A 23421-nucleotide genomic window follows, 5' to 3' on the forward strand; every position below is an offset into this window, starting at 1 on the left:
CACACCTTTAATCCCAGCACTTGGAAGGCAGAGGCAGGCGGATCTCTGAGTTCGAGGCCAGCCTGTTCTACAAAAGAGAGTTCCAGGATATTCAGAGCGGTGGCACAGAGAAACACTATCTCATATAACAACAATAACAACAAAATTTGTAAATGAGCCTTTGTTTTTTTTTTTTTTTCCTTCTTGCCCACTAGAACTTGCTGGCCTTGCTGGCTGTGAACGCCTCATTCTACATCCACCTCCTGAGTGCTGGCTTAGGAACTGTGTCTTGAACATCCAGTCAGGAAAGACAGAGAGCGCTCCAGTTTTCTCCTCCTCATGTAGCCAAGGCTGGCCTCAGATTTGCTATGTAGCTGAGGCTGGCCATGAACTTCTGATTCTCCTGCCTCTATCTAACTACAGTCCCATGAGTAATGGGTATGTACCAACATGCCAGGCTCTAAGAAGTTCTTATGTCTTGGTCACAAAGGCATCAGACACCACAGCTGATGTGACCAGCCAGCTCACATACAAAACACCAAGTAGCAAAGGGGGAATTCGCTCAAAGGAGAAGTGGGCCTGAGAGGCAAAAATCAGGAAGGCATTTTTGAACAACTTCTCCAAAGTAGTTCAGCAACATAACTGAAACACTTCTATGGTCAGGAAACAGCCTAACTGCTCTGGGAGACATACAGATGAACCAATGTAGGGTCAGAAGCTAGGGGTGTGTGTGTGTGTGTGTGTGTGTGTGTGTGTGTGTGTGTGTATGTGTGTGTTCAGGAGCAGGGGAAGAAAAGAGCTTGAAAAGAATACACACACACACACACACACACACACACACACCTCAGGCAAGGGACAAGACCCAGGCTCCTAAAGGGGTTTATGCTCCATCTGGAAGGCAACAGGGAGACCCTGAAACTTTATTGTTCTGATTTTGTTGTTGTTGTTTTTGAGACAGCATCACAGGATAACCCAAGGTGTTCCCAAATTTGTTATTCAGACAAGTATGGCCTTAAACTCTTGATTCTCCTGCCCTGACTTCCCTTATACCAAGATTACAGGCCAGCACCACCACACTTGGGTTTTTGTTTTGTTTGCTAGCTTGCTAGCTTGCGGCAAACTCCGGGAGGAGGATGACCTTGAACTTCTTGCCACCCCCCACTCCTGATTGCTAGGAACACAGGCGTGTGCTAGGATCACAGGCATGTGCGCACCTCTCTCTCTCTCTCTGTGTGTGTGTGTGTGTGTGTGTGTGTGTGCGCAAGTGTGCTAAGATCACAAGTCTGTGCTACTACACCTGGTTCATGTGGTAATGGGGGTTGCACCCAGGGCTCTCCATGCTTGCTAGGCTGAGCTTCAAACACAACTACAAGCTTGTTAATGACTTTGCTTTTGGTTTTTGGTTTTCTGAGACAGGGTTTCTATGTAGCTTTGGTGCCTGTCCTGGAACTAGCTCTTGTAGACCAGGCTGGCCTCAAACTCACAAAGATCCACCTGCCTCTGCTTCCCGAGTGCTGGGATTAAAGGTGTGCACCACCACCGCCCGGCTTCATCACTGTTTTTGAGCAAGCAGAGTAGCATGCTGGAATATGCTTTGAAGAGATAAATTAGGGCCGGGCGGTGGTGGCGCACGCCTTTAATCCCAGCACTTGGGAGGCAGAGGCAGGCGGATCTCTGTGAGTTCAAGACCAGCCTGGTCTACAAGAGCTAGTTCCAGGACAGGCTCCAAAACCACAGAGAAACCCTGTCTCGAAAAACCACACACACACACAAAAAAAAAAAGAGATAAATTAGGTAGGTGAAGGCTTATGAGGGCCTAAAGTAAAGAAAACAGAAACAACGTCTTCCAGATGTTAACTTCCTGCCCCATCATGAACTCGTCACCAGCAGGGTTATTTTCCTAAACTGGAGGCCGTCCAGATGCTCATCAACATGGAGTAAGAAGTCGGGGAAAGGGCAGAGGGCGTCTCTGGAGCAAGGGAGACAGATTGTAACAGGACAGATGGACGTTTGTCCTCCCACTCTTCCTGTCAGTTTTCTCTTTTTAGTTGATATGTCTAGAGGGTCCCATTACCTAAATCTTTTCTCCCCTTAGCTAATACACAATCCTATGGCCACTTTAACAAAAGCAGTCATAATTCAGAGGTAGAGAGTGCACTTCTGTAAGAGAAACTCCAAACAGGGGCTGGACAGACAGTGCAGCCAGTGCTTGTCTTGGGAGCATAGGGATCGGAATCTCATCTCCAGAACCAAAGTAAATCTGCCTATTCAGCACTTGTAATCCCAGCACTGGAGAGGCAGACATAGGAGGATCCATGAGGCTCACTGGTCTTTCAGTCTCACTGAGTTCCAGGACAACGCAAGACCCTGCAATGAAGGAGGTTGATAGTCTTCCTGGGGGTGACAACTGGAAGGTTTTCTCACACATTCACACACACACTACACAAATGTAATTTCAAAATGTAATTAATAAAATCTTGGAGCTCACTGAGGTCCATTCTCCTTAGATTATATAAACTGTAGTATTGGCATCACCAGGGGTACTCTTCCGGAAGGAGAGAGCTCTTTCCTTTGGTGCCAGGGACTGAGGCCAGGGCTGCGCACACACGCTAATATGTAGCTGTACCTCTAGCTGGAACCAGCATTTGCACTTAGCCCCATCCCTAGGTCACTCTCGACCCATTACAGCTGGAGAAATACAGCTATAGCCGGCCCACTTTCTTCCCTGGCAGCCGACGGAGGCTCACCCAGCGAGCCGATTTTCAAGCTAAGACCAGGAAGACTGGAAGAGTACCTTCAGGAATTGAGAGGACAAGCAGGTCCTCTGATTGAGAGTGGTGTCGACACCATAAGCTCACGACCTTCCCAGCAATACTTCCGATATGGTAAATAGTAGTGAAGGAAGTGAAATTTGGCTACTGGAAATCAGGCCTGGAATTGAAAAGACACTCTACAGGTGAAGTGAATGAAAGACCCCACTGGGACTGAAGCCAGAAGCCACACTAATGCTTTGAGAGGGTGGGGCGATCAGGTGACCCCCCAGAAGCGGGTAGGCAGAAGAAATTTACAAGGTTAGAGAGACTAGGCTGAAGATTTGGTCAAGGTCAGGAGATGGTTAAAAGCATTCCCTGTTCTACCCAGGGAAGCAGCTTAGTTCCCAGCCCCCAGGCTGGCTGCTCACAACAGCCTGTAAGTCTAGCTCCAGCGATCTTCTGAGAGCACCTACACACGCACATAGACAGAAAATCATATACAAATAAAGTAAACCTTAAGAAAACTGGCCAAGAGCTGGCAGTTGTGGTGAAGGAGTAAAACAGGTAACGAGGCTGTGGTTCCAGGGATGAACTTAAAAGTTTGAAATCCTGTGTTGGTGAAATGGTTCAGTCCGTAAAGGTGCCGGATGTCAATCCTGACCGCCCGCGTTCAGTTCCTAGACTCACATGATGGAAGGACAGAACTAACTCCTGAAAGTCATCCTCTGACCTCCACGTGTGTGCAGCGCGTGCACACACACGCACACACACGCGCACACACATGCACACACGTACACACACACGTGTGCGCACACACACACATGATGTGGGAGTGTCATATATCAATCTGTTGATTTCATTGGTTAAGGAATAAAGAAACTGCCTAGGCCCCTTGATAGGCCAACCCTTAGGTGGGTGGAGTAAACAGAACAGAGGGCTGGGAGAAAGAAGCTGAGTCAGTGAGTCGCCATGGTTCTCGCATTCCAGGCAGAAGCAGGTTAAGATCATTCCTGGTAAGCCAGCTCCTGGGCTACACAGATTAATAGAAATGGGTTAGATCAATATGTAAGAGCTAGCCAATAAGAGGCTGGAACTAATGGGTCAAGCAGTGTTTAAAAGAATACAGTTTCTGTGTAATTATTTCGGGTATAAAGCTAGCCGTGCAGGCGGCCGGGTGCTGGGGACGCAGCCCCGTCGCTATTATTTCAACACACACACACAAAATAAGTGTAAAATAGAAATCTTTTAAATCCTGGTGAGATGGCTCAGGAGGTAAGGGTGCTTGCTACCAAGACTGATGACCTGCACTCAGTCTCCAAGACCAACTCCTCCCAAAAGTTAGACTGTCTTCCATACGTGCTGCGGCATGTGTAGGGTAAAGGGCCAGGGAAAGAACACTCAGACCTCAACTGGACCCCAAGTCCAAGATCAGAGCCAGAATTCTACCAATCCCTGAGCTTGCTCCAAGGTCAGGCCACAAAATCTCACCAATCCCAGGTCACCCTAGAACCCCCCCCCCCAAGAAGTTCTATATAAACCTACATTCTGCTCAGTTCTCTGACTTTCCTTGGCTGAGCAGAGGCAGCCACCATCGGGGGTTTTCCTTCGCAGTGAGCCTCTTGTGTGCGGTTTACAGAACTGCAACACTGACAGCGTGTCATCGTGCAAGTGTGGCAGAACAAGTAAATAAATAAAAGAATAGGAAAGTTTGAGATCCCGAAACCAGCGTTGTTTGAAGTAAACAAAAAAAAGATATGGGAGCTGGAGAGGTGGCTTGGTAGTTATGAACATTTGTTAGTCTTCCAGAAGACCTAAGTTGCAAGTTCTCAGCACCCATGCTGGGCTGCTTATAATTGTGTGTAACTTCTGCTCCAAAGGATCCAAAGCTCTCCTCTGGCCTCTGACATACATGTCTCCCTCATATTCTCTCTCTCTCTCTCTCTCTCTCTCTCTCTCTCTCTCTCTCTCTCTCTCTCACACACACACACACACACACACACACACACTGCTTATTATCCCACCATCTGGGAGGTAGAGACAGAGAGATCACGAGTTCAAGGGGCAGCCTTGATCAACAGAGTGGTTTGAGGCAAGTCTGAGCTGTGAGTGTAAGCCCCTCAAGGCATAAGAGTAGCCAGGCCTCTCCCCTGAGTACCTCCAACTGCCAGGTTCTACCTACAGAACACTCTAACTACCTTAATAGCTGGACCCAGTCCTCAATCTACACAGTAGAAAGTCCAGACTCTGAATTTGAAATCCCACCAATCCGCACCCTGGGATCCCTTCCCCTCAAACCCTATACAAACCCTGTCTTCGCTCAGTTCTCTGCTGCTGCACGACTGAGCAGAGGCAGCCACCCTCCTCAGTTCTTCCCTCCCACACATCTCTTGTGTGAGGTTTGTTGTACAGTGTGACTCTGAGGTTTTCTCGGCTCCTAACTGCCCCCCAGAGCTGTAACACAATGGAACCCTGCTCAAAAAAAAAACAAAAGCCAAAGACAGACGAGAAAAAGAGAGGGGCCATTATAGAGAGGGCCAAAAATCACCAGTGTGAGAGGTGAAGACTCTGGTGATTCTGGAAATGGAAAAAAAAATACTCTATTGACATTTGCGAAGCACAAAATGTTCAATAACGATATTCTCACATAAACTTCCCTTTGTGCCTGGATTAATAGCAACAAAAACCACATGATTTGCTCTGAAAAACAAAAGGCTCTTTATGTTCTTCACAAGTCCTCCTCACAAACACGCCCGGCCAGAGTTTTCTTCAGAAGCTGGAGGTCAGAGGACCTGACAAGGAAGGGACACGCCTCAAGGATGTGACCACTCCCGCTAGAACAAGCGCCAAAGGACAAGGCCTTTTAACAGAGACAGCTCTGGCAACAGTTTCTCCTGAACACGCCCAAGCCCTGAGTGGGAGCTCGACAATGTAACCACAGAAGAAGCGTGGTATACAGAATGTCCTAGCTTAAGTCAGTTAAAGTCTTATTTGTTTGTTAAGTTTTGAGACAGGGTCTCATGTAGCTCAGGCTGGCCTCGAACTAGCTCAATAGCTAAAGATGACCCTGAATTCCTGAGTCTCCTTCCCAGACCAGCTCCAAGAGTGAGGGGTAGAGGAACAACCACATCTGACTCTCAGTTGACGCTTTCCATGAATTTACATTGTTATAAGTAATATAATAATGTGTATGAAGGAAACATCCCAAAGGACTGTTGGAACAAGGAAAATGGGCACATATGTACATACAACCGGGCAAACACACATGCTAGCTTGGTGTACATAGTGAGTTCTGGACTACAGAATGAGACCTCCCTGTCTCAAAAAGAAAGGGAACCGTGAATTCTAGGGCACGGTCACTAAAGAGGAAGGCAACCCAAGAAGGGCTTATTTATTTGCAAAGGTCCACTTACACAGATTTTAAGCAACAAGTGCCATAAAGAACTCACTTTTTCGGAGACTGGCCATATCCACCACCAAAAGAAGCTGTTTCCTGGGGATAGATGTTCTGTTCCATCCCCCAGGCCAGGGCTCCTCTCTGCCCCAGAAAAGCCAAATGGACAGAACTGTCAGGGATTCCAAGGGCACCTAGTGGACACAGGCATTCTATTCTTACGCAGTCATAGTCAACCCAAGAGACCTTCTTTCGTAATGGCTGAATATTTAGATGGGAGCTGAACTTGAACCCCAGTAATGTTCTGCTCAGGTAGGAGTGGTCAGGCTGTCTGACCTGACCTTGAAGTTATCTAATTATTCGAGATTAAAGTCGCTAGCAGTGGCTCCTCAGGCAGCTGCTTCTTGAATTAGATTTTAAATGGTGCCAAGGAGATAGATGACTGGCATTCCCATTTCAGACCTTTTCCTGCTAGAGTTACCGCGTCTCTCGGATGTTACAATTTAACACAAATGCTCACAGTTACGCTTTGTGTGCACATGTGTGGGCCGGGAGGCAACCCCAGTGCTGTTCCTCAGAAGCCATCCTGCCTTGATTTTTCAGACAGGCTCCTCTGATGGCTTAAAGCTCAGCCTGTCTTGCCCCCCTCCCAAGCTTGGCTTTTCCATGTGGGTGCTGGGATCACCCTTGGATAGCACTTTACCACTGAGCCATTTCCCCAGCCCCTGTCATGGCTACTTTAATAATTCAATCTAAGAAAGCATGGAGCCTCATGCCTGCAACTGGAGTTCAGGCAGATGGATGGCTGCAAGTTCCTGGTCAGAGAGTGATAGAATGCAAGGCCCTCCTCAGTACCCTCTCCCACAGCTCCCACAACCACCACCAAAAACCCTTCACACAGGTACGCTGGTGCACACTTTTAGTCCCAGTACTCGGGAGGCAGAGGCAGGCTGATCTGTGAGTTCAAGGCCAGCCTGGTCTACAGAGTAAGTTCCAGGACAGTCAGAGCTGTTACATAGAGAAACCCTGTCTTGAAAAAAAAATGGAAAAATTTTTTTCTTATAACCAGAATAATTTCCTTAAAAATAAGCCATATACGATGTCATAGGCCTCCAGATACTTGGGAAGCTAAAGCAGAAAGGATCCTAAGTTCCAGACCTGCCTGGGCTATGGTACATTCAAGGACAGCCTGGTTAACTCACTGAGACCTTGTCTCAAAATTAAATGTAAAAAAATAGAACTCAGAGCACAGCTTGGAGACAGTGAACAGTTCAGGGATCTAGAGAACAAGATCCTCTGCATTGTCCGGGGCTCTCATTATAATCATTTCAAAATTCATTTTAAAAATTATTTAATTTTATATTTCATTTATAATATGTGTGTCAGGCACTTTTGTAGAGGTCTAAAGACAACTTATGTGTTTAGTGTGGGTCCTGTGGGATGAAACTCAGGTCATCAGACTTGGTCGTATGCACCTTTATCCACTCAGCCGTTTTGTCAGCTCAAAATCCTATTATTCCTTCCAGAAAGCCAGTTTTTATTTCTAAAACTTTGTCAAATAAGTTTTGGACTATTTTAGAATGTTATCTTGGAATACTGTATCACAACCAATACCATGATCAACTTGGAAAAGTTTATAATTACACTATATCACACCAATACCACGATCAACTTGGAAAGGGCTGTAATTACAGTAGTAAACAAAGAGGGGCCAATGGGGAAGCCTGGAAGGTCAAGTCAGCAGAAGCAGCTATGGAGAGCTGCCTGGCAGGAGGAACAAACACCGAGACTCTGCTCTAGGACCCACGGTTCTGGAGAAACCTCTAGAAACAAAACTGGTGGTGGTGGTGCAGCTAGTTAAGAAAAGATGTTATTTTTTTCATTTACCTCAAAAGTCAGTTTGTTGGGCTAGGGCAGCATGTAGCCCAGCTGGCAGAGTGCTTGCCAGGAATATGTGAAGGCCCATGTCTCACCTCCTGCACTGCGCACAGCAGGCATGGTGGCCACTCCCGTAATTGTAATCTCAGCACTCAGGGACGTAGAATGGGAGGATGGAGGCAGAACGGGTTGCAAAACAAGAACCGGAACATAACCCAAACCAAACAAAGCTAAAAATCAATTTGTTACTGCAAACCAACTAAATCAAACAGTGCTCCTAAAATCTTTTTATTTTCAGGACAGAGGTCATGCCTGGAATTAGCATGGATGTGAGCTCTGTTACCAGCCAGGAGGTGTCCAGGGCAAATTCAGGACCCGGCCGGCGCCTGTGTCTTTCGCTGGAGGCAAAGCCATTTGGTTGGCACTTCGTAGGAGGATCTTTGCACCAGGTCTTCATCGTAAGGTATGTGCCAGGAGTCTCCAGTTGTCTGCACCACCGTGTCGTAGCTGAGAGTATGCTGGTGAATTAAAGCCAAATGGTGAGAAGAACAGTGAAGGGGTACCGACGCCCCTCAATCTTCTTAACTTTGGAAGAATACGGTGCTTTATTTAACACTGGATTTCCTTCCTTTGTGTATCTGTGTGTGTGGTGAGTGCACACGTATGTACCAATGCATATGTCTGTGCATGCAGAGAAGCCAGAGGTGGCTTCTACCACTTCCTATATTATCCCTGTGAGGCAGGGTCTCTGCCTGGACCTGGAGGTATTGGGCTGTTTGTTTGTGTTTTTGCTAGGTGGGCAGCTAGCAAGCCCAAGCACTCTCCATGTCTCTACTCACATACTACCGGGCTATCGCCACGTGCAAGAACAGTTTGTAATGTGGGTTCAGGGATCGGAACTACGCAAGCACTAACCACTGAGCAACCTCTCCAGCCCCCACAACAGGAAACCAAATAATGTAAAAGGGGAGTTTCATTTTAAGGTTAAGGGCACTCTATATGAGTGTCATATTTATAAGTTATAGGCTTGTTTCCTTGTGCTTATAGGTTTTATAAGTGAAAAAGAGAAAAAATTAAATACAAAGAGCAGAGAAATAGCTCTCTCTCAAGATTATCTTGAAGTGAATCTCAGCTGCGCACTTGTAAAATATGGTATTTATTTTGTAGTTCTAAGATCAATGCTATTGCTAGTTTCTCCAGCACAGATGTCAGGCAGCAATGGTGGCAGAGTACCCAGTAACCAAGCACAGGACACTGAGACAGGAGGGTTTTGAGGCCAGCCTAGGCTACTTAGAGAGTTTCCGATCAGACAGCTTGTCTGGTTAAAATACATAATATGTATGTATGCATCCATACATTATCAGACTGATCAACAATTCCTCAGCCTCATCAAAGTTCTACTGTTTGTATCTTCCCCATTACTGCATATGTGTAACATATATTTCATAGTTAAAGATGGCTTTCTGCGAGACTGGACCATTCATAATACCCTTTAATCTAGAGCTTCCCTTCCCATCTCCGTTTTCACTGAACTTCAAGTTTTCCTTTTTTGCTGTTGTTTCCGAGGAAACCATGTCAGTCATTTTGAATCATTTCCTATAATGCAGTCCTGATTTTGCTGATTTAATAATTGCTGTGATACCACGGAATACTCCTTCCTATAAATTTGCTTTGCACTTTAGATTATTTTTTAAATTAATAAACTTATTTATAGCACTGTGTGCAACATATTTGGAAATATACAGACACTGTGGAACGGCTACTCAAGCTATTTAATATGAGTTACAAACTTTCATTCTTCTAATGAGAAAACTTAGAATCTACTCTCTTGGCATCTTCAGAAATATGACGCGTGGGCTGGAAAGATGGCTTGGGGTACTGCTCGAGCAGAGGACCAGAGTTTGGTTTCCAGGACCCACACTGGGTGGCTCACAGCCTGTAATTCCAGCTCCAGGGATCCAATACCCTCTTGCCTCCCTGGGCACCAGCACTGATGTTCACACACCCACAGAGACACAAACACAAACACATGACGAAATATGAGAACAGAACACAGCACATTAGCTGGGCCTGGCGAGTAAAACAGGAGGACTGTGAGGTCAAGATCTGTGTTCAGTGTGTTAAGGGCTAGCCTGCCCCAAAATAAAAAGTAAAAACTGGGCTGGGGATGCAGTTTAGTGGTAGAAGCCTAGTATATGCAAAGCTTTGAGTTCAGTGTCTAATACCACACACACACACACGCATACTCACACACACACATACACATGCACACACACGAAATACAATGAATTGTTATTAACTCCAGCCACAGTACACTGTATAATAGATCTCTTTAACCTATTCCTACTAACTGAAGCTTGGTATACTGGACCAATATCATCTCTCCCCTTCCCTGTATAGGCCTTTATGCTATCCTGTAATAGTTCTCCTTTGGGTTTTCCTTCCTCTGTTCTGATATGTGGCACCCTGTGCTATGGGTGTCTGCACTAGAGTCACAGGAGAGCCCACTGGGGACAGACAATGTACGTCACTCGAAGAGTGACCTGGAGTCTGATATGGGATGCTGAGATAGGATGACTGACATGTTTCAGGCTAGCCTGGTCTACACGGCAGTGAGCCAGGGCTACACAAGCAGACCATGAGCAAGATGCCCAGAAAGGAGCTATAACTACAGATTGCTGGGCCACCTTCCTCTGAATGCTAGCTAATATCTTTGTCACAGAAAGGATAAACAGATGCCCAGCTTCCACCAACCAAAAGGTTGAAAGGCCATTAGATAACAGTCAAAGTGCCCTGCTTTCTATAACCCGCCCCCCAACGTTCCTACCAAGGTATTTGAAAAGTGTTTTGATTTCTGATTTTTCTGTTGTTCTGTTACAATAAAACTTGATAAACTGTTACCATGTTAAAACAAAACTTGAGTTAACTAAGTCTGTGTTCTGGGGCCATGGTCATTCATATTTGGCCCCCAAATAAACTATGTCTTTATTCTCTTTGAGGTGAGAGTTGTATTTTTGTGTCAGTGGGACCCTGCCTCTAAATAAAATAGTCTAGGTCTGGAGAGATGGCTCATAGGGTCAAAGGGCTTGGGGCCATGCCTGGGGTACACATGGTAGAAGGAGAACTGACTCCTGCAAGTTGTCTTCTGACAGCTGTCCATGAGCCATGAGCCAGGGCATGGTATGCACGCACGCACGCACGCACACACACACACGCACGCATTCACACATGCACACACTCATATATGTACACACACAATTAACAACACAAACGTAATTTAAATTAAAAAATAGGAAAAGCTGCCTAAAAGGGATGTCTGAAAGGATAAGAAGCATCAAGCCGTTCCACGTAAACAGGACGATGGAAACACTCAGGTGTCTCCACAGTTTCAGGCACAGCCACGGCACTCCAGATGTTTTAATATGTCAGTCAGTTTGGGGTTGGCCTGTGAATACTTTCACCCTGACAGATGATCTTTCTAGGGATGGGCTAACTACCATCCACCAAACCGAAACCAAAACCAAGTATTTAGAACTTTCAGCATTTTAAAAACTGGGCCACACTCATTCTTTAGACGAGGCCGTCAGCATCACTTAGAGAGCAGATCCCATACCTGGAAAGTTAGCTTTGATCTTTGAAAATCGATCCTGATTGCCACCTGATGTCCCTGCTGCCACTTAAAGAAGAGGTGCTGGGCGCGCACATCAGACAGGCAGGCCTTGTGGTCCCGCATCAGGTCTTTGGTGATGAACTTGCAGTGATTGCCTGAGTTCAGGGTGGCGTAGAGCAGGAACGGGTCATCCTCCGAGCTAAGGCAGACAGAAGTATGGACAGAGTCAGACGCTCCAGGGGCAGAGGCTTTTCCACCACCCATTAACTTATATTCTGACTTTCTAGAAGGCATCGATGGTTTCTCGACAGAAGTGCTCAGAGAGACCCTCATAAAGCATCCGGAGTCCTTAGCTGCTGACAGCCTCTAAAACACAACAAAAAGTTGAGGGGCAGGGATTGCTAATGCCCTGGGCTATAGAGTCATCACCTTCTTAAAAAACAAAACCCAAAAACCACTGGCGTTTATATGGAAGAAGACGAGTAACATTAGAGCAGGGTCATGCTTACGTGGGGTTACAAGGATTCACTACACTGCTCTCTGCTTTGTGTTTGAGAAAGTTTGCTTGGTACAATAATAAGTTAACATTAAACGTAAGAGATTTAAATCCAGAGACACAGGACACTAGTGAATCAATCTTTATAACAGAGCTTAGAACTTCAGCAGATGCATTAAGTACAGACGTACAGGCCCCAAAGTAGGCAGCAAGACCAATTCCCAAGAGACTTTTGGGGTGTAGCACATGACTTATCCAGTTTTTCTATAAGAAAAATAACAGTGATGACAGTGATGAACATACAGGCTTTCCATGAACGCGGTGCCAGATTTGATGTGTGACAACCACTGCCCTCCACAGCAGCCTCATGGAGACTATGTGCGAAGTAAATACCTTCCCAGGTGGGAAATGGCAGGTCTGTGATCTGAAACAAGCCCACACTCCTAACGCTTACCAACGCTACAGGAACGACACCAAGAGGGTCAAGTCTGCTGCTTCTGAAGCAACAGAAATTCCTCCTCTCGGCTTTGGTTTGTGACTGGAGTGAGGAGTTGGCCTCCTGTTTCATGCCTCAGGAGCCGTTTTACCCTTCTAAGAATAAATTCTTTGTGAGATCCTGACAAACCCTGAGTTTCTCATTTCTGAACTAATGAGTCCTAGACTTAGGGCTAAGGCACACGGTGAAGTGACAGCCTGGTAAGGCTGCAGACAGATGTGTGCCATCATCAGTAGTAGGAAAACCTGTGCGCACACAGAGTTTGGACGTGTGGCCCGGGATCTCCCATCTTCCGCATGGCTGCTTTCTGTTTATGAACTGCACATTGTGTCGCTAATCGTGTTTTCCATGTTCATTTGGTGTCCGGGGAAGCTGTGGCTCAACAGCAATTTTCTCACTACTAGAATAAATCCAGGCCTTTTGTGAGGTCCTCCATAATATGGTCTTTCCTTCTCTCTGACTTCGAAACTTCTGTTCCCTTCCCTTCCCCCTTCCTCCCCTCCCTTTCTAGACAGGGTCTCCTGTATCCCAGGACGGCCTCTGTACAGCAGAGGATGACTGATGACCTTGAACTCCCGATCTTCCTCAGTGGGCTGAGATCAGCAGAGGGCTGAGTTGTGCAGAACCACCACAACTGGTTTCCTGTGGCTGGGGATGGAACGCAGAGCTTCCTGCATGCCAGGCAAGTTTTCTACCAACTGAACTGCATCGGCAGTCCCCAAAGCTGACTTTCCGGGTGCTGCTCTAACCTGTCCATGCTGACCGCCTTACTTTGCCAGTGCCCAGCCTTTTCCTGTGCCAGGACCTTTGGATCTCTGCTGTCTGTGTCTGAGGCAGGAGCACTGTGAGGTGAGGAGCCCTTCCCACCACTCCTGCTTCCCACAGTGCGAATCCCTGGCTACAACAGGGCCACTAGTGGCTTGTTTCTGTAAGGACTGAAAGGGCAGGGGCTTTGACGCATCACTAAGAACAAACGCCATGTTCATATTTGCCAAGCGTCTGTTCGATGACCAATTTAGGATTTTATGGTGTGTATTCCAAGTGCTAGCCTCACTCCTGACTGACTTTCCTCCTTTTCTCGTTTATGCTGATTTCCTCATCTATAAAAGTTTGTTCCATCATAGACACTATATTTTTGTAAGCTACCTTTTTGTTTGTTTTAAATGAGGTTGCATACACACAGGCAAGCGTTCTCCACGACGGAACAGATAACGGATAAGTAGACGACTGGAACCCAGTCTGATTGCCCTGCTCCCTCCAATACTTACATGTTATCAGCAAAAAAGCAGTGGGCCAGCTTTCTCACCCGCTCCATCTCATCCTTTCTCCACCTGGAACTCGGGGTTAGCATGTGCTTCCGGCCCAGGACCAGCAACTGCAGATTCTGCCGGGCTAGTTGAGAAACTACGTTCAGGAGCTAGAAAACAGAACCAAACAAATGAGATCAAACAACTGGCCAGATTCTTCCAGCTGGTTCCGTCAGGAGAATCTCAGAGTCCTGAGCAGGAAGAGAATAGCTCTTAATAATTTTCCATCTTTCATAGCCTGAGGAAAAGTATAAATTAATGCCTTCTTTCTTGTTGCTTGGTTAACAAGAGCTCTCAAGTCAAGGGTGACCTTGAACATTTGACCTCCACACCTCCACTTACTGAGTTCTGGGATTATAGGCACACACCACCATGGCCAATTTATAAATGGATGCTTAGCCCCTGCCCAGGTCTCAGGCTACACTGGTTCCAGGTGTGGGTGTCTAAAGACAGACTAATGAAGCTGTTTTCACATTGAACCCTTTTAGCTTCCTGAGAGTGATGGGATTCAAAAGTCACTAACACAATTTTGAAGTGAGCAAGCAAAAAAGAAAGAAAGAAAGAAAGAAAAAGCCATGCAATGTGGGATTCTCTTCTGTATGCTGTGAATATGTTTTATTACCATTGGTCAATAAAGAATCTGCTTTGGGCCTATTGCAATGCAGAATAGAGCAAGGTGGGAATTTCAAGCAGAGATAGAGAAGAAAAGAAGGCGTAGTCAGGGAAATGCCATGTCGTGGCCGAAGGAGACAGACATGCCCTGGAACCTTACCAGTAAATCAGGAGGAGACTTGTGATAAAATACAAAATAATAGAAATGGGTTAATTTAAGATGTAAGAGTTAGTTAATAAGAAGCTTAAACTAATAGGTCAAGCAGTGTTGCAATGAATATAGTTTCAGTGTGACTATTTTGGGTCTGGGCAGCAGCCGTATATATATTTTAAAATTTGTTTGTTTTGGGTTTTTAAGACAGGTTTCTCTGTGTAGCCTTGGTTGTCCTGAAACACACTCTGTAGACCAGGCTATTCTCAAACTCAGAGATTTGCCAGCCTCTGACTCCTGAGTGCTGGGATTAAAGGCGTCTGCCACCACTGCCCGGAATTATTTTTAACAATTTTAAAAAGAATTCTTCTTATTATTAGGGGTGGAGGATTTGCCACAGTACACATGTGGAGGTCAGAGTTCAACTTGGTGGGGTTGGTCCTCCCCTACTATTGTGTGGGTTCTGGGGGTTGAGCTTGGATCACTGAGGTGGTGTTTAGTTGAGTATGGTAGCACCTGCCTATAATCCCAATACTCTAGAGTCTGAGACAGGATGATCACCAGTTTGAGGTCAACCTGAGCTACATGGCAAGATCCTGTCTAAAACAAAACTCCCAAACATAACAAGACCAGAAAGGGTGTTTGGGGTGCTGTTTCTACATAGCACCAAAGCTACCTGGACTGCAGCAGTTCCATTATTGTCTAAACTGTGTATCTGATGCTTACCCTGCATTTCTGCTCACCCTACTCTACTGCAATGTGATTTTAAAGTAGTTGGTTTCATTGCCCCCTAACTCCCAGTTCTAGAATAAAAACAAATGGACACTTGTCCACTGACTGAGTTAACAAACAAGAAAAGAAGAAAGCCAGACCTGGAGTGGAGATCCTAACTGGTAAAATGTAGCCTTCTGTGGGCCACCAGGATGACTCAGAGGGTAACCTGTTCACTATCAAGTCTGGCGCTCAATCCCGGATCCCACATAAGGGTAGAGGGAGAGGACCAATCCCGCAAAGCTGTCTTCTGATTTCCACATGTCAGTTGTGGCAAATCCCTGATGAGTAATAATAATAATAATAATTCTTTAAAATACAATTTTTTTGCTTCAAAATTATGGTAGTGACTTCTGTGCTTACTCAATAGTTATTTCTTAGCTTTCTCCATGTGGAAAGCATACGGGGATTTTGTATACACAGTATACAAAAAAATGAAAGACAAACTGTTTCTAGTGAGACATTAACAATACTTGTTTTACTCGCCTATCAAGCCTAGGAAGATAACAGTTCTGACTGCATACACACGTGATGGTTAGTAAACATGTTTTGATTAGCTGAAGAATACACTCCACATTGGGAACCAGGCATGCCAGTCCATGTCCATAGCCCCAGCGCTCAGCAGACCAAGGCAGTTCAAGTCCAGAATGGACCATGTAGGTTTCAGGCCAGCTTGGGCGATACAGAAAGACCTGTTGTGTTATCACAAAACTAACGGTAACATTAGGGAGGAACATAAACAAAACCCTATGATTCAGGAATTCAAATATCTCAAAAGACAGTAAAAGTGCCTTTCTTTCAGAATATACTTATTCTGTAAGTGTGTGTGTGTGTGTGTGTGTGAGAGAGAGAGAGAGAGAGAGAGAGAGAGAGAGAGAGAGAGAGAGAGAGAGAGGAAAGATCAGAGGACAACTTGCAAGAAGTGATTCTCTTCTCCACCATGTGAGTTCCAGGGACTGAACTCAGGTTACTAGGTGCAGGTGGCATCTCTGGGGTCCTCCATTTCTTTAAAACTATACTTTAAAAATTATAGATTATTTTCTATAAACATAGATTCAAAGTGGAAATTGGACCCATGAATAGGAATGATAATTACTTTAAAAACTTGCATAAGAACTACCATAAAGGTATTACAAAAATATGTTTAAAAAGCTAAGGTACATGTTGAAGCCAAGAATGGTGCCGCATACTATAGTCCCCAGCATTTCAGACACCTGGGCAGGAGGTTGTCACATTCCAGGCCAGCCAGCCTGATCAAGACAGGGAGAGCCTATCTCAGTCCTGACACGGGGCCCTGTTGGCTTTGTGGTGGGACACCTGTGGACACCACGAACCCCGTCCTTGAGCCCTCAGCACCACAACCAACAGCAGAAGCCCACACCGCTTGATTCTAGTTTTTCAACTTCTCATGCAGCTAGGGAACCCGGTCTAAAGAAAAACACAACCAAGTGCTCACAGACATGCCCTGGCTCAGATAAACAGCCCAAGTTCACTAAGGTAGGAATTAATAAGGAAGAAGAGAAAAACCATAGCTTCAACTACTCTGGGGCACCATCTTGTGGTGGAGAGACCACTAAACAAAATTTATTTGAAAACAATGAAAACAAGAGAATAAAAGACAGATTTTTGTTTTGTTTTGTTTTTAAATGACTGGGTAGCATTAAAATAATTGAAAACTTAGACAGTCTGGCTATGAAAAGGTTCTGCAATAAATTGCAAGCTGGACCTAGTGGGCTAGCTCAAAGTCATGGGCATACTCAGAATAGCAAAGAAGAAGAAAATTTAACTTAATTGTATGTTTGATCAAAAATAAAACAGAGTCAGGTGTGATGGTGCATGTAATTTTTTTTCCTCTTTACTCTTAGGGAACCCACCACCCAGCTCCCAAATAAATAAATACACAGAATTATTTTTACTTACGAATGTCTGGCCTTAGCTTGGCTTATTTCTAGCTAAATTTTCTTAAATTATCCCATCTACCTTTTGTCTCGGGGCTTTTACCTTTCTCTATTATATACACCTTCCTTTTCTTCTTACTCTATAGCTGGCTGTGTGGCTGACCCCTGGCACCCCTCCTCTTTTTCTTGCTCCTTCTTCTCTCTTATATTTATTCTCTCTGCCTGCCAGAACCATCTATTTCTCTCTCCTGCCTAGCTATTGGCCATTCAGCTCTTCATTAGAACAATCAGGTGTTTTAGGCAGGCAACGTAACCCATCTTTACAGAGTTAAACAAATGCAGCACAGCTTTGCATCAATAGACAAATATTCCATAGCATAAATGAATGTAACACATCTTAAATTAATATTCCACAATAGGTGAATGCCTGTAATCCAAGTACTCAAGAACCGAGGCATGAGTATTGCTAGGTCCAGCTCAGGCTGGGCTACACAGACAGACCTTGTCTCATAATCAAAAAAAAAATCAAACAGCCTGGGACTGGAGTTGTAGTATATAGCAATTACTGTATATAGTAATGAATTACTATACATAGCTGAGTGTAGCACTATCTACAGGCTGTATTCTAGCAGCTAGTGAGGGGAGGGGCTATAATATGACAAAAACCTAGACCAACTGGGAGGAAGGACACAGTACACACACGAGCGAGGAAGAGGAGAGGAAGGTGTGAAAAGGGAGGTGATGGGGAGAATACGAGCAAAGTACAATTACGTGTATAAACATGTCAAAAGGAAACACATTGTTTTGTAAATTTACTAAAATAAGATAATTTAGAAGAAGAAGATGAAGCTGGGTGGTGGTGGCGGCGCACGCCTTTAATTTCAGCACTTGGGAGCAGAGGCAGGCGGATCTCTGTGAGTTTGAGGCCAGCCTGGTCTATAAAAGCTAGTTCCAAGACAGGCACCAAAGCTACAAAGAAACCCTGTCTTGAAAATAAAATAAAATTAAAAATAAAAAAAAAAAACAAACCACGAGGGACTGGCGAGGTTATATGGCAAGGCGGCTAAAAACACTTGCTGACCTGAGCTGGGTTCTAGCGCCTATGTCAGAACCTGCAACTCCAGATCTAGGGGATCCAATACCTCTGTCTTCCACATATCTGCACTCATATGTGTGCATGCACACACAATATGCATATTTTAAAAAGACAAGATCTCATGTAGCTCAGGTTAGTTGCAAACCTGCTATGTAGCTGAAGCTGTCCTTGAACTCCTCCTGCTTCTACCTCCCTGTTGCTAGGATTATATACCTGAACCACTATGTCTGCCTTGGGGTTTCTGACTTCTTTATCACAGACTTGAAGCTGAAGATGCTATCAATGCAGAAACGCCAAGTGCACAAATGCCTGTTCTCTCTGGGCAGATGGTTCCTAAAGAGGCAGCCTAGCCAGAGGATTGGTAGATGGTGAAGATACCCGTGGAACCCTGATGTACTCTGTAAGCAGAATGATTGCTAAGAAGGCCAGACGAGCTGGGTGTGGTGGATCACACCGGAAGGCAGAGAGAGGCAAGTGGATCTCTGTGAGTTCCAGGCCAGCCACGGTTATATAGGGAGACCCTGCCTCAAAACCACCACCACTATCACCAACAAAATACACAACTAACCAACCAAACAAACAAACAAAAACTCGAGCCAAGAAAATCCACAGAAGTTGGTAGAGCTGAGGTTTTTATCAATTCTGTACGTTAAAAACAAAATAACCCAAAGTTTACACTAACTAAAAGGAACTCACTACTGATTTTGGGTTTTTTTCCTCCTGTGATCCCTACTATTTCACCAAGGTCCATAACCATCTGAAACACCAGAAATGTGAGAACACACTGAAGGCCAGCATTGGGTGTAAGCATCCTAGTTCAGCTTCCACCGTGATTGTTTCACCTTCTGGAGAAATGGATACTAGATTAAAAAAATAAATTCATAAATCATATTACCTACTCTTGGCATAGAAATGATCAAAAATAGCTTCTGAGTATAGGCAAAAATACAATTGGCAGGACTTCATGTGTTCGAAATAACTGTGAGTGGGGGCGTTCAGGAAGAGAAAAGCGGTGGAGGTGAGGTGAAGGTCACAATATTTGAGCACCCTAAACAGCAAATGTAGTTCCTGTCCTTGTTCTTTTAATGCCTTTTTAAAAATAATTTTATTAAGTTGGGTGGTAGTGCATGTCTTTAATCCCAGCACCCAGGAGACAGAGGCCAGGAGGATCCCTGAGTTGGAGGTCAGCCTGGTCTACAAAGTTCCAGGACAGCCAGGGCTACACAGAAAAACTGTTCTTTTTTTTATTTTTTTATTTTATGTGCAATGGTGTGAAGGTGTCAGATCCCTTGCAACTGGATCTTCAGACAGTTGTGAGCTGCCATGTGGGTGCTGGGAATTGAACCCAGGTCCTCTGGAAGAGCAGTCAGTGCTCTTAACCACTGAGCCATCTCTCCAGCCCCATAAGATCCCATTTTTTTAAAATATTTTCGAGACAGGGTTTCTTTGTAGCTTTTTTGGTTCCTGTCCTGGAACTAGCTCTTCTAGACCAGGCTGGCCTCGAACTCACAGAGATCCGCCTGCCTCTGCCTCCCGAGTGCTGGGATTAAAGGCGTGTGCCACCACCACCTGGCCAGAAAAGCTGTCTTGATACAACAACAAAAAGTGTATAGTGCATGTGTGAGTGTGTACATGTGTGCCGTTCCCCGATGAGCCATCTTATGGGCCTCTTTTAACTTCTTTTTACTTTCCTCTCTGCAGGTTCTTCTATTCCTGGGGTTGTATGGACTGTAGATCTTCAAAAACTCTAAAGCCTTTTGGATCTGATATCTGCAGAAAATTACATCAGATTCTCAGCAAGACAACAATATGCATTCCACATATAATACTCACTACTCAGCCAGGCATGTGATACACACTTGTAACCCCAGCATTGGTAAGTAGAGGCAGAAAGATCTTGGGTTCTAGGCTAGCCTGAGTTACCTGGTTTTGAAAAAAAAAAAGATTTCAAAAGGTGTGGAGACACAGCCTGTAATTGCAGCACTTGGGAGACTAAGATAGGAGGATGTCAAATTTGAGGCTATCCTGTGCTCAAAGGTGAGTTTGAAACTAGCCTAGCTTATGTTTGAAGGCTCTGCCTCAAAACAAAATAAAGAAGGTGCATACATGCAGTTGCTTGGTAACTTTCTTCTCTAATATCTGTCCTCCCTGACTTTCCCTAGGCTCCCAGAGCTGGATGGTCTGAGCCTAAGTTCTTATGCATGCTAGGCAAGTTCTGTACTATTGAGATACATACCTACGGCTCTTTTAAAAACACTCCAGACAGAGTCCCAGTTGCTTAGACTGGCCTTCAATTTAGCCTCGGCAAGGCTTGAACTGCATTCTTTCTGCCTTAGGCTTTGAGTGGCTGGCTACAGACTTTGCCTGTGTAACCAGGCCTGACTTCTTTCTTCTCTTGCAGTTAAGGAAATGTGGCTGTCCTTACAGAATTTCCCACATTCGGTACTGCTGATTTTATCCCCTGGTATCAGGAAGTAGTCTCCAACCTGATATGATTTCTAAAACCCTGTGGCTGGACCTAGGGACCAGTTGGGATGCAAGTATTTAACGCTGTGCACGCCTGTTTGCATGTGTGTCTATTTCAAAGCATGGTCTTGGCGGCGGACAGGCCTGTTTGTTCATCAGCATTATCAAAGCTTCTCAGTAAGTTCCCAGGCAAACGCGGTCGGGGCTGCAGATCTAAGGGCAGTTATCTCTTAACCTTACTAGCACGGCTGCTGAATGACTAACGCACTGTGCTAACTGCTGGGAGGGAGTAGAGGTGGCCACTCAGTCACGCTCAAAGAGAGCGGCGGTCAGGGATAGTTCCACAGAGCAGGTGATAGATAGCACAGCCGAGTCTCCAGATGAGTTACCCAGACAAGGAAAGGGGTTTTCCAAGGACGAGGAGAGGCACGTTCAAAAGATCGTGTTGAGTTCTAGGAAACCGAGTAAAAGTCAAATCCAGCTCAGCAGAGCTTCGGGAAGATGACAAGAAGAAGGTCAAAAATGAGAGAGAAGGAATGTCCAGGTCACAGCCATGGGGGGGGGTACAGGGGGGGTTGGAGAGGAAAGGGTTTAAAACAGGGACCGCCACTGTCGCTGTCAAGACTCTAGGCTCTAAGAAGACCGCACCAGCATGGGGCTTATTAGGAGGCTTCTGCAGCAGCCCGGGCAGGGAATGGTGAGGCACACGGCAGCACAGACGGAGAAGGGTATCTTCGGAGCTGGCAAAGCAGACCTGGACAGTCACTGACTAGAGGTGGACAAATTCAGACTTAGACCACTGGATGGTTCCCAAGCAGGGTCTTGAGAGGGGGAACCTTTGATATTCCTGGGCAGGAGGTATCTAGAAGGCAGCCAATAAGAAACTTTAGATTGGGATCAAATGAGGACCCCTAGTGGGAGGAGCCTTCAGAAAGTAGGTGCGCTGTCAGGGAGCAGGATAAGGACCTAAAATGGAGGAAAGTGAAGGCTCTGACCTGTGATGCAGAGGCACCATGTGAGGAACAAGATGTCACCTGCGAAAGCCTGTGACCAATCTGATTGTCCAAAGCAGGCAATTTGGAGAAGCCCACTGTGTCTCTTGACCCTGTGTAAGACTGCTTTTATTTTATTTTCAGTTTTGAGCACAGCACATGTAGATTTAAGGAAAGGCGAGGAAGAACGGCCCCCCACCACCCCGAGTGGGTGGTGCTCTAAAGAAGGAATACCCCAAGACTGCTTTGTGTACTACACAAAGCTGTCCTACAAGCAGAGCTCTGTCTTGCTTAGCAAAGTCAGTCCTGCTCTTCATTCAGACCAAGTGGTGTAGCCTCTTCAAAACTCATACACACACGCGGGCAGGCCCCCACTCACCACACACACAGACCGCCTTAAAGACAAAATTTAGGATAAATTGAGGATAAGTTTTCAGAAAAAGCCGGTAGCAAAGGCAGATGCTGAAGACAACAGGCAAACTTGTTGGAAGAGGGTTCCTGAGAAAGAATCCAGGGATAGGGAGAGGCCACCTCTTGCTCTAACATGGAGGGAGCATCGGGATGGACTGAATCAGCGAAGGTAATGTGTGTGCTGTACATGTACAAAAGTGCTCCTTCCTCCTGAGCGCCCTTCTCTGTGGTCTCATGACTACAGAGATGATAACCGAGACCAGAGAGCTCTCCAGACAGAGCAGGAGTGGATAAAGCCCAGGTGTGGTCAGAGGGCAGCAATGCCTATGGCTCACAGGCATCCTCCCTGGGCAAGAACACAGGGCACCGGGGAAGGTGGTCACGAGGACGGTGTGCTTCTGGTTCCACACTACTGTCTGCTGAAAGGTGCTTCAGGGGGAATTACAACTGAGGCAAGCATCGGTCGCCATGATCACTCCTTAATATTTAATATGAGCAACGAAGCACGTGATCCCAAATTTCTATCTGCATGTGACTGGTGGTTTGGGGTTCTGGTCCCAGGAATTCCAAATTCCTTTCTTATTTATTTGCTGAGATCTCTTTATTTGTAAAATGAATAAAGTACCTTCCACTCATGCATCTCCTCTCCCTTTATTAGTCTTGTGTCATAAAAACTTATGTCACCGGGCGGTGGTGGCACATACCTTTAATCCCAGCACTCAGAAGGCAGAGGCAGGAGGACCTCTGTGAGTTCGAGACCAGTCTGTTCTACAGAGGAGTCCAGTATAACCAGAGCTGTTACACAGAGAAACCCTGTCTCAAAAAAACCCCCAAAAATATAACAAATAAAATCATGTCATCATTAACAAAAATGTAAAGTTACATCCTTTACATAAAATTTCTTCATATGTAAAGATAAAAGTCTTTCATAATTTTTACTACCTCTTAGAGCAATTTATGAAGGAAGTCAATGGTGCTTCCTCATTTAAGAATGAGGAAGTAAAAAGAAATACCATATTTATTCAGAATGTTCCTGCATGGTAATGTAGAGAAAGGGTATTTTTCCTTCCTTCCTTCCTTCCTTCCTTCCTTCCTTCCTTCCTTCCTTCCTTCC

At 45.4% G+C, this 23421-nt stretch overlaps 1 protein-coding gene across 1 annotated transcript in view; it reads right to left on the reverse strand.

Moving 5' to 3' along the window:
- Window positions 1-7906: 7906 nt before the first annotated feature.
- The window catches only part of Kiaa0391 (KIAA0391 ortholog), an 88597-nt gene continuing 73082 nt past the window's right edge, over window positions 7907-23421 (reverse strand). Inside the window, exons 6-8 of the mRNA XM_005343725.3 lie at window positions 13872-14020; window positions 11615-11810; window positions 7907-8519 (exon numbers count right to left, since the gene is read on the reverse strand). Of these exons, the coding sequence (XP_005343782.1) occupies window positions 8370-8519; window positions 11615-11810; window positions 13872-14020 (495 nt within the window). The 3' untranslated portion in view covers window positions 7907-8369. The remainder of the gene's footprint in view (window positions 8520-11614; window positions 11811-13871; window positions 14021-23421) is intronic.

The sequence above is a fragment of the Microtus ochrogaster genome, chromosome 1, assembly GCF_000317375.1.
Source record: "Microtus ochrogaster isolate Prairie Vole_2 chromosome 1, MicOch1.0, whole genome shotgun sequence".
NCBI classification, from domain to species: domain Eukaryota; kingdom Metazoa; phylum Chordata; class Mammalia; order Rodentia; family Cricetidae; genus Microtus; species Microtus ochrogaster.